At 54.0% G+C, this 11,808-nt stretch overlaps 1 protein-coding gene across 1 annotated transcript in view; it reads left to right on the top strand.

Moving 5' to 3' along the window:
- Positions 1-9,454, top strand: part of LOC138754665 (zinc-binding protein A33-like) — a 46,133-nt gene extending 36,679 nt beyond the window's left edge. Inside the window, exons 5-6 of the mRNA XM_069919275.1 lie at positions 1,992-2,104; positions 7,388-9,454. Coding sequence (XP_069775376.1) covers positions 1,992-2,104; positions 7,388-7,935 — 661 coding nt within the window. The 3' untranslated portion in view covers positions 7,936-9,454. The remainder of the gene's footprint in view (positions 1-1,991; positions 2,105-7,387) is intronic.
- Positions 9,455-11,808: the final 2,354 nt, after the last annotated feature.

Here is an 11,808-nt window from a genome sequence, read left to right on the forward strand (position 1 = left end):
TGGGAGAGAGAGCGAGAGTGGGAGAGAGAGCGAGAGTGGGAGAGAGAGCGAGAGTGGGAGAGAGGGGGAGAGCGGGAGAGAGGGGGAGAGTGGGAGAGAGAGGGAGAGTGGGAGAGAGAGGGAGAGTGGGAGAGAGAGGGAGAGCGGGAGAGAGAGGGAGAGCGGGAGAGAGGGAGAGCGGGAGAGAGGGGGAGAGTGGGAGAGAGGGGGAGAGTGGGAGAGAGAGGGAGAGTGGGAGAGAGAGGGAGAGCAGGAGAGAGGGGGAGAGTGGGAGAGAGGGGGAGAGTGGGAGAGAGAGGGAGAGTGGGAGAGAGGGAGGGCGGGAGAGAGGGGGAGAGTGGGAGAGAGAGGGAGAGTGGGAGAGAGAGGGAGAGTGGGAGAGAGAGGGAGAGTGGGAGAGAGAGGGAGAGTGGGAGAGAGAGGGAGAGTGGGAGAGAGAGGGAGAGTAGGAGAGAGAGGGAGAGTGGGAGAGAGGGAGAGCGGGAGAGAGGGGGAGAGTGGGAGAGAGAGGGAGAGGGAGAGAGAGAGGGAGAGTGGGAGAGAGAGGGAGAGAGGGAGAGAGAGGGAGAGTGGGAGAGAGGGAGAGCGGGAGAGAGGGGGAGAGTGTGAGAGAGGGGGAGAGTGGGAGAGAGAGGGAGAGTGGGAGAGAGAGGGAGAGTGGGAGAGAGAGGGAGAGTGGGAGATAGAGGGAGAGTGGGAGAGAGGGAGAGCGGGAGAGAGGGGGAGCGGGAGAGAGGGGGAGCGGGAGAGAGGGGGAGAGTGGGAGAGTGGGAGAGAGAGGGAGAGTGGGAGAGAGAGGGAGAGTGGGAGAGAGAGGGAGAGTGGGAGAGAGGGAGAGTGGGAGAGAGGGGGAGAGTGGGAGAGAGAGGGAGAGTGGGAGAGAGAGGGAGAGTGGGAGAGAGAGGGAGAGTGGGAGAGAGAGGGAGAGTGGGAGAGCAGGAGAGAGGGGGAGAGTGGGAGAGCGAGGGAGAGTGGGAGAGAGAGGGCGAGTGGGAGAGAGGGAGAGCGGGAGAGAGGGGGAGAGTGGGAGAGAGAGGGAGAGTGGGAGAGAGAGGGAGAGTGGGAGAGAGAGGGAGAGTGGGAGAGAGAGGGAGAGTGGGAGAGAGGGAGAGCGGGAGAGAGGGGGAGAGTGGGAGAGGGAGGGCGAGTGGGAGAGAGAGGGCGAGTGGGAGAGAGTGGGAGAGAGTGGGAGAGTGAGACAGAGGGAGTGTGTGTATTTGGACGTGTGCTCGTGTTTGAGTGGGTGTGAGTGGGCACCAATGTACAAAAAGTGCGTCCGTTTCTCCCTGTGGAACAGATGTAACTGGAAGTGCCCACATGTACACTCACTTGCTCACATTTTGTTTTGCACCATTCCCAGAGGTACTGCAATACTGGGTCGATGCGTGGAGTGGATGGAGCAAACCCCTATTCCATATTGACACCTAAAACATGCAGAGAGAAAATGACTGGAGCATTGGCAGACGTGTGTTGCACACTTCCTCACACCACTGACACACACTCATCCCTACACACTCCCATTACACCCTTTCACTCTCCTCCCCACATCCCAGTTCCTCTCGCGCACAGACGTGCAATTGCCCACCACACACATGCACGCAACCTATCCCGTGTGCTGAGCCAAGTCCACATGCCTGCACTCCAAGGGGCACGCTTGCTGGGGGGGTTGGTGTGGTGTGATAACAGTGGGCGGTAATGGAGGAGGGGTAACGGAGCAGGGAGTAATGGCAGTGGGGTAATGGAAGTGGGAGTAACAGCATTGGGTGGTAACAGCGGGGAATAACACCAGGGGGTAATGGAGGGGGGTAATGGTCGGGGTAATGGAGGGGGTAACAGTGTGGGGTTAGCAAAGGGGGTAACAGTGAGGGGGTAGAAAAGGTGGTAACAGTGTGTGGGTAGCAGAGGGTGTAACGGTGGGGGGAAATGGAGGGGGGTAACAGCATGGGGGGTAACAGCATGGGGGGGGTTAACGGTGAGCCCTGCCATTTCAGGTGCGACCTGCACCGGGAGCCAGTGCTCCAGCCGCCTGAGGTGAGTGTGGGCGAGTTCAACGGGCCGCTGCAGTACATGGCGTGGAAACGCATGATCAGCGTCGTCAGCCCAGGTGAGGTTGGGGGTGGAACCTGGGACCCCCACCCTGACACCCCCTCCCCCATCCTGACACCCCCTTCCCCACCCTGACACCCCCTCCCCTACCCTGACACCCCCTCCCCCACCCTGACACCCCCTCCCCCACCCTGACACCCCCTTCCCCATTCTGACACACCCTCCCACACCCTGACACCCCCTTCCCACACCCTGACAACCCTTCCCCATCCTGACACACCCTCCCCATCTTGACACCCTCTTCCCCACCCCCTCCCCTCTGGCCACCCTTTGCCCTGGTCACCTACTTCCCCTCCCCTCAGCCCCTCTCCCACCACCATCCTCCTTTCTCCATCACCTTCCCCCAATTAACCCTCCTCCCATCTGTCATCCCTGTTACCCCCCCCTCCCGCCAGTCACCGCCCAAGCCCACACATCGCCCACCCTCCTCCTGGCCACCCCTCCCTCTCGGAGCCCCCCGTTCCCTCCCTCCCTCCCTCCCCTGGTCACTCCCCATCCCTCCTCTCAAAATTCAAGTGAGTCGTTGGCCACTCGGAGGTCCTGGGGACCTGGCTGTTGCAGTGGATGGAGAGAAGGTGCTCAGCATATGTGCTGGGACCATTGCTGTTTGTCACCTATATTGTGATCTGGATGATAATGTGGTGAATTGGATCAGCAAGTTTACAGATGACACTAAGACTGGAGACGTTGTGGGCAGCGAGGAAGGTTTTCAAAGCTTGCAGAGGAATCTGGACCAGCTGGAAAAATGGAAGATGCAATTTAATAGACAAGTGAGAGGTGTTGGGTTTTGGAAGGTAGGACGTACACGGTGAATGGTCGGGCACTGGGAAGTGCAGTGGAACAGAGGGATTTGGGAATTCCCTGAAAGTGGCATCTCAACTGGACAAGGGTTATAAAGAGAGCTTTTGGTATCTTGGCCAAAAGTATTGAGTCCAGGAGTTGGGATGTTATGAAGTTGTATTAGACATTGGTGAGGTCAAATTTGGAGGATTGTGTGCAGTTTTGTTCACCGATTGTTGTGATGGAAGAAACGGGTTTGGTAGATCTCAAAGGCAAGGCCTCTGAACACAGTCTCGATGTAGGGAAGGATTTTATTTACAGAAGGCAACTGATGCAGAGCATGCGTGGGCAGGCAGGCACACACACACACACACACACACACACACACACAAACACACACACACACACACACACACACACACACACACACACACACACACACACACACACACACACACACACACAATGATCAGGGAAAAATCATTATGTTGCCCCACCATTCCTCAACTCAGTGCAGGCATAGCTCTATCCTACAAGAGACACTAATTAAATGCACCCAACCCTTATAACAGGGCACATCTTACCAACAGTTTCTCCAGCACCCTTCCACATTTCTAGGCCTGGAGTGAAGCAGGGTGGTCCCAAGCTGTCAAAAGAGGAAGAACAAAGAGTATGTGGCACCTTTATAGTGCTGTAAGGACAAGCCCACATCATTTATTGGGGGCCAATAGCTCAGTGGCAGGAGGGTTAATCTAATTACAACAGCCAGTAGCCCAAGGCCAAGTCCAGGCAGGCTGGAGAGTGCAGTCCAGGTCATTTACATGTGTCCAACAGCAAGGTGTGCACTAATGGGTGGGGCGGAACCAAACCTTGATTGGCAGCTGGTGTGTCCTCTGACTAGGTCGAGGGCAGTGCTATCACACGACAGCCACAGCCCTTTCCAATACAATCCACCCCTCAGAGGTCACGCCATTTGAGACAATCAATAACTATGTATGTTACAAGTCAAAACATGTACAAAAAACAATTCTGATCAAGTGGGTCAATATATTCACTAGTGCCATCCGAATGCCAGACAAGGCACATAGTCAAATTCAATGACAACACCTCACCAGCCCCCGCACCCCTGACCAGACAGGGTCGTTGTGTTACCAGTAGGGCAGGATGCTGTGGGAGCTGCTCCCCAGTGTCAGAGGGGAGGATAGAAAAAGGAATTTGTTTGGTCATTGACTCCGTGGCCTGGGTTCTCCAGCTTAGCTGGCAAATGTGAGCACCCTTACCACCAATGTCTGTGAGCAGGCAGTGCAAGGTCATCCATCAGGTGCTAGAGCCCTCTCTTGGCTTGTGCATCCCACGCCTTGGCCTCATGCTTGGGCACTCCTCAGGATCAGAGGCCAGATACCTGTCACCGTGCTACCCCATGGTGAGGTGGGGGCAGGCCAGCAGGTCTACATTTTGGGCTGACGTTTGACACCAGGATACCGTTCCTGCTGACTTTCTCTTTCAACGGGTGCCCCGAGTGCCGGCTTTGGTTCCCTGTAACAATGGCCCGGAGGAGTCAGGACAGAAAGTTAGCCAGTTTAGTATTTTTAAATAAAGGCTCCCACAGCCCCCACCCCATGGGGTTTTTCTGTTAATGGGAGTTTCTGGGGTGATGCCGTCATTGCAAAACAAAATAAATACGATGTTTCCTACCGTGGTCTGATCATTGACTGGTCAGTGCACAAACTGCGATTATGTATCTCTAAATTTCAGTTTCTCTGAGTGTGCTTAGAGATATTATGCATTGTAAAAACCACAGCAAAACATGCAATTTTGAAAACTGTTAAAGGCTTGGTAAGATAAAATGTCCAGTGATAGTTTCCAGAGCAACAGCTGTTCTCTTGCTGAGTTTTTTTGCAGAATACATGACAAATTGTCTTATTGGTCAGTTCGGTGCCACTGTTCAGGTAGTCACAAAATCATAAGCGAAGGGCTGGCCGATGTCCCAGTATCAAATGGGTTGTAGCGAGCGGCAGCACCAGGCAGAGATCTGCATCCTTGGATCTTCTGTCCGAGATTCCATTCAGCACCTGCCTTATCTGTAATTTAAAAGGAACGCCTGCCTGGCAAGGGGCATGGTGCAGTGCTGAATGGAATCTGTCACATGGCAGCCACACCAATGCATCAAACTACAGGAAAGATATCAATAAGACAGAAAGAGGGCAGAGAAGATTTACTGGGATGTTGCCCGGACTTCAGGGACTGACCCCTTTGCTCCTGTAATCGTACCAGGGTCCAAGGAGAGCTACCCAGGGGCTGCAGTTTCAAAGGGGCTTGAGTGACAGGGGAAGGTTTAACAGGTTCGGGCTTTATTCCCTGGCGCGTAGAAGAATGAGATTTGATGGAGGTGTGTAAAATTATGAGGGCGATTGACAGAGTAAATGTGGGTCGGCTTTTTCCACTGAGGGTGGGTGGACATGGGTTAACGGTGAAAGGGGAAAAGCTGAGGGGAAACTTCTTCACACAGAGAGGGGTGGGGGTGTGGTACGAGCTGAGATGGTGAATGTGGGGCTCAGTTTTAATTTTATGGAGAATTTGGTACGTGGATGGGATGGGGATGGACTGGGTGCAGGTCGGTAGGATGAGGCAGATAATAGTTTAGCACAGACTAGAAGGGCCAAAGGGGTCATTTCTGTGCTGTATTGTACTATGTTCACTGATTTCACCACCTCCCCATCACACCTCCACTTAATACCCCTCCCTGTTGTCCCACCCAACTCCCCACCTCAACATCCCATCCCTCCCCGAGTCCCATTCACCTCGGGGCCCCAATCCCCTGCCAGGAAACCTCTCCCTGAAACCCCAGACCGAGAACAGGTTGTGACATCCACTTCCTCAACTCCCCCTGCCCTGAGATTCTCCATATCACCCCCCAGCCGCCCCTTGGCCCTTAACCTCATCCCTGAAACTACCCCTGACTCCCTCCCAGCACCCATCTCCAAGGCCTCATAGCCCCTCCCCATCACCCCTGATCCCTCCCCTGACCCCATGCCAAGACCCCAAACCCCATTTGATCTTCCTACCCCTAACTCCCTGGCTCCCCTCAATGCCTCATTCCCTCCCTCCAAGGTACCATCGCCTCACCCCCTCTGTTCATCGCCCGTGACCTCACCCCTCTCCTTCCCCTAACCCCATGCTCCCTGAAGACTCTCCACCCACCTTGGCCACCCCACACCCCTGACACCTCCTCCTGCCTTGTTTCACCCTTCACCCCACTCAGCCACGGGAACAGGGGCAGCTCGTTAGCGCCACGCTGTTACAGCACGAGCAGTCAGGACTGGGATTCGAATCCTGCACTCTCTGGAACGAGTTTGTACACTCTCCCCGTGTCTGCATGGGTTTTCCTGGGCACTCCAGTTCCTCACTCCCCCACCTTCTCACCGGGACCCCAGCCCTCACTGGGACCCCAGCCCCCACTGGGACCCCAGACCCCACTGGGACCCAAGCCCCCACCTTCTCACACCCCCATTGTCTCCGCCCTTCTCACTGGGACTCCAGCCCTCACTGGGACCCCAGCCCCCACCTTCTCATGCCCCCATTGTCTCCGCCCTTCTCACTGGGACCCCAGCCCCCACCTTCTCACACCCCCACTGTCTCCACCCTTCTCAATGGGACTCTAGCCCTCACGGGAACTCCAGCCCCCACCTGGACCCCAGCCCCTATCTTCACACACCCCCACTATCTCTGCCCTCCTCACCAGGACTCCAGCCCTCACTGGGACCCCAGCCCTCACTGGGACCCCAGCCCCCACTGGGACCCCAGCCCCCACTGGGACCCCAGCCCCCACCTTCTCACACCCCCATTGTCTCCGCCCTTCTCACTGGGACTCCAGCCCTCACTGGGACCCCAGCCCCCACCTTCTCATGCCCCCATTGTCTCCGCCCTTCTCACTGGGACCCCAGCCCCCACCTTCTCACACCCCCACTGTCTCCACCCTTCTCACTGGGACTCCAGCCCTCACAGGAACTCCAGCCCCCACCTGGACCCCAGCCCCTATCTTCACACACCCCCACTATCTCTGCCCTCCTCACCAGCCCTCACTGGGACCCCAGCCCTCACTGGGACCCCAGCCCCCTTCTCAAACCCCAACTTTCTCCATCCTCCTCACCAAGATCCCAGCCCCCTCAGGAACCCCAGCCCCCACCTCCCACCTTCACACACTCCCACCATCTCCACCTTTCTGACTGGGACTCCTGCCCCCACTGGAATCCCAGCCCCCACGTTCTCACATCCCAACCGATTCTGCCCTGCTCACCTGGACCCCAGCATCCCACCTTTTCACACCCCCAACATTTCCACCCTGCTCACCAGGACCCCAGTCCCCACCAGGACCTTAGCCCCCACCTTCTCACCCTCCCACTGTCTCTGCCCTGCTCACCAGAACCCCAGCCCCCACCTTCTCACACCCCCACTGTCTGTGCCCCTCTCATTTCTCTCTCCCACGGTCCCTGCCTTGAAGCTCCGGCCCCCCTGACGCTGGACCCAGACACAGCAAGCCCCTGCCTCATGCTCTCCAAGGACCACACCATGGTGAAGAGACGCACCAAGCTCCGGCAAGTGCCAGAGAGTGGCAAGAGGTTCACCTTCTGCGCGGCAGTGCTGGCCACGGAGGGCTTTGGCTCTGGCCGCCACTACTGGGAGGTGGATGTGGAGACCTCGGCCAGCTGGATCATCGGCGCCGTCAACGACTCGGTGGAGCGCAGTGAGGATGTGCCCCTGACGCCCTCCAACGGCTTCTGGACGGTGAGACTGTGGAACGACAAGGTGCACTGGTGCCAGGACAGCCTGGGAGCTTCGCAGTTATGCACCGACACCAGGCCCGACCGGGTGGGCATCTTCCTGGACTACGAACGGGGGCAGCTGTCCTTCTATGATGCCCGCGACATGTCGCACCTCTGCACCTTCTTTGAGCACTTTGCAGAGAAGCTCTACCCCTTCGCCTTCCCCCTCTCTGGCCTGGAAACGGCCGAGAATGAGCTCATTAGACTTTTCCACCTCCGGCTGTGATGGAAAAGGGCAAGGAAAGGAAATCTCCCTCCATACAGGGGCCAATAAGCTTTGCCGGGGCGGGGGGGGGGGGGGGGTAGGGGTCTGAGCTTTTCAGCAGGAGGGGTCAAGAAGCTTCAGACAAGAGTGTGGGGGCAATACGGTTGGCATAGAGTGTTACAATGCTAGTGACCCGTGTTTGAATCCAGGAGTTTGTACATTCTCCCAGTGTCTGCGTGGGTTTTCCCCATGGGGTGGGGGGCCAAGTTACCTCCCACCCTTCAAAACGTTCAGGGACTTGAAAGTTAATTGGGTGTCACGGGCTCATGGGCCGCAAGGGGCTATTACCACGCTGTATGTCTACATTTAAATTTAAATAACTTGTGGTCGAGATTCAAGGTTTGATTTATTGTCATGTAATAAAGACAGCGAAATATTGAACAGAATTTGCTTTCATCTGCTGTAAGACAGACACATTCACCATCCAACAGACATTGTCTGGTGCCCCTTGCAGTCAGAGAAAGAGAAGCAAAAGAGAGACCCCCCTCAGTGTCACCGAGTGTCCGTGGATTCATCCCCAGCCCCGGCTGCCACAGAGTCCAGTCCAGACCACCAGCTCCAGATGCAAACCTCCAACACGGTCAGGGACCCTCCGGCGCCCCCTCGCATCCCGGCTCCGATACCTGGCCACACCCTTCAGCCAAATTCCAGCCTGGTGGGAATACCACGTTCACAATCTTCAGCTGCCCACCTGGATTCCTCACCTTGAGCCGCCCATGGTCACCGTCCCGTGAGTCATCTCCCCTGCTTCGCCGCCAATCACAGGCGCCGCCATCTTGGGCCCAGCCCCCACGGTGACGGGATTTTAGAATAAGCTAATGTTGGCTCTATTTTGGGGCCGTTTAAGGCCCATATGGAGCTGACGGTGGTCGGACCCCGTGGGGGGAGCGCAGTGACTCCACTCTCTGCAGGTCCACACCAGTGGCGATGCTGTCGTTACATCACCTCCGTAATTTTTAAAAATTCGAATGATCTCAAGAGGCTTGGGCGGATCTCGACAAAGGGTTCCAACTTGAAATGTTGACCTTCTCCACCCCCGCTGCAGTTCGGCCGGCTGAGTTGCTCCAATACCAGCGTCTGTGGGTGTCCAAGGAGATAAGACTGGACAACAAATTTTTTATAAAGGTTCACTTCCTCAGAACAAATTTGGGATGATGATAAACAACTTCAATGTGGATAATTTCAGATTTGCTACGTCACGTGGGAAACTTTAAATGAACTCTTATTGAATTTAGCATGTTTAATCAAATGATGTTGCTCTCAGGTTGACTGCGTGTGTGAGGAGCCCAGGGTTTGTCTTGGCCACCAATTCTACCATCGATGTAGAGCTCACCAGCTTCCTTAATAAGTGCTGCGTCTTTCAGCCTAAACAAACACGCCCCACAAATGTAACAGGATGTGTCGCAGCTGTTGGACGTTGACGAGACATTTCTGCTGTACTGAACCTTCCCAAAGAAAATAAAAGCTTTTGTTAAGGACACTCTGTTGCGTGAATAAAAGTTCTGGAGGGAGAATGTCTTGGGTAAATTTATACCTCTCATTATGTTCATTTTAGATTGGTCACAGTGTTTGAGCTACCGAAAGAAAATAGACACACACACCGAGAGCAGTTCAGTTTATACAAGTCTTTATTACTAAATCTAAAGCTTGTGAGAAACAGAAGTACCTTTACAGAATTTGCTCGAGACAAAAATTGAGATCAAAGAACATTTATTGTACAACAATGCAAAACTGGGTGCTTCCCCTTACCCTGGGAATACATACACGTACTGGGGCTCACCCAACTTTTATACAATTCATTTCAGTGTAGAGGTACCCTCCCCCGCCCCCCCCCTAACATTCTTCTGCCTCCTGGGTAAGTTTGGCATTAGGCAATCTGTCTGCCTTATTCACAAACTGCCTTTGTCCTTATTCACACCTTCCCAACCCTCAGGGCTTAACTAACTCTTATATGCAGAACTTGCTAATTCTGTCTAATTACATATGCAGAACTTGCTGACTCTCTCTAAATAAGACTAGATCTTATTCAGACTAACTTTACTTCCTACATTCTATTATCTTTTCTTTTTCTTTGGCTTGGCTTCGCGGACGAAGATTTATGGAGGGGGTAAAAAATCCACGTCAGCTGCAGGCTCGTTTGTGGCTGACAAGTCCGATGCGGGACAGGCAGACACGGTTGCAGCGGTTGCAGGGGAAAATTGGTTGGTTGGGGTTGGGTGTTGGGTTTTTCCTCCTTTGCCTTTTGTCAGTGAGGTGGGCTCTGCGGTCTTCTTCAAAGGAGGTTGCTGCCCGCCAAACTGTGAGGCGCCAAGATGCACGGTTTGAGGCGTTATCAGCCCACTGGCGGTGGTCAATGTGGCAGGCACCAAGAGATTTCTTTAGGCAGTCCTTGTACCTTTTCTTTGGTGCACCTCTGTCACGGTGGCCAGTGGAGAGCTCGCCATATAACACGATCTTGGGAAGGCGATGGTCCTCCATTCTGGAGACGTGACCCATCCAGCGCAGCTGGATCTTCAGCAGCGTGGACTCGATGCTGTCGACCTCTGCCATCTCGAGTACTTCGACGTTAGGGATGAAAGCGCTCCAATGGATGTTGAGGATGGAGCGGAGACAACGCTGGTGGAAGCGTTCTAGGAGCCGTAGGTGGTGCCGGTAGAGGACCCATGATTCGGAGCCGAACAGGAGTGTGGGTATTCTATTATCTACCCTTATCCTATTCATACTGGCTTTATTCATTACACATATTTTCATATTAGGTTTACTCTCATCTCTCACAATCCTCACTTTTCTTTTAGCTACGCTTCGTGAATTCTCAACTGGAATGTATTACTTGTAAACTTGGTCTTTTTCCCAGCGAGTCAGTAAACGAATTGCAGTCTCAGCATCATCAGACAGAATTTGGGAAACATACATCCTTTGGGTTATAGTGATCTGACGAGGGGTCCGTTGAATTAAATACTGCACACAAGTCTTTAGGCAGGGGAGCACCATAATGGCCAGAATAGCGAGTCCAGCTGCTATAAGGGCTGTGGGTATCAGACTCCAGTTACCAATAAAAAGTCTAGTCCATCCCACACTGGACCAAGGTTGCCAAGTCTGAACCTGGGCATGGGAAGATTTTCAAACTCTTGAAGAAGTGTCTTTAACCGCCTGACTGTTGTGAGCATTGTCATTAACCAGTCTTTCACAAACGCTGCCTTCAGCAGCCAACGAGTAATCGAGATCCAGGCGGTTTTGTTGAACTGTGGCTCGTATCTGTCGTCTTTCTTCAGCCCATAAATTCAGGGCCATTGCTGTCTGTTCGGTGATGATCGCCAAGGCTGCCTGGAGTCTGATTTTAAATGCCAAGCAGCTGTGGTGTTCTGGAGCAGCTTACATCGTTTACAACTGGAACTCCCCTTACAGTGGTGGTTCTTAACATTCCGAATGTCTGTGTGACCCAAAGGATGATTTACAGGAGACCAAGTTGGGGAGGGGTGTTTCTTGTCACTTAACCTGTGAGTTGCAGCTTGTCTGCGAACTTTAGCATAAGTATCACTGAACCTGTGAGTTGTAGCCTGTCTGTGAACATTAGCATATGTATTCACTCTATCTCTGCTACATGTACAATGCTGACTAACATTCTGTCTGTCTTTGTCCCACCATCTTCTTTGTGCTATCTCTTTAAAACTCCTCTTTTTAATACAAACCAAGTCTACTCCCCTAGGGCCATTCTGTTCCCCTGGTCCATGTTGGGATCCTATATTAACCCATACCCCACTATGACTATACTCTATACCTGCGCCCTGTCTGCATTCTAAAGGTAAATAATTGTCACCTCTGCTGCCCCTATTC

Source organism: Narcine bancroftii, chromosome 2, assembly GCF_036971445.1.
Source record: "Narcine bancroftii isolate sNarBan1 chromosome 2, sNarBan1.hap1, whole genome shotgun sequence".
In the NCBI taxonomy this organism is placed as follows: domain Eukaryota; kingdom Metazoa; phylum Chordata; class Chondrichthyes; order Torpediniformes; family Narcinidae; genus Narcine; species Narcine bancroftii.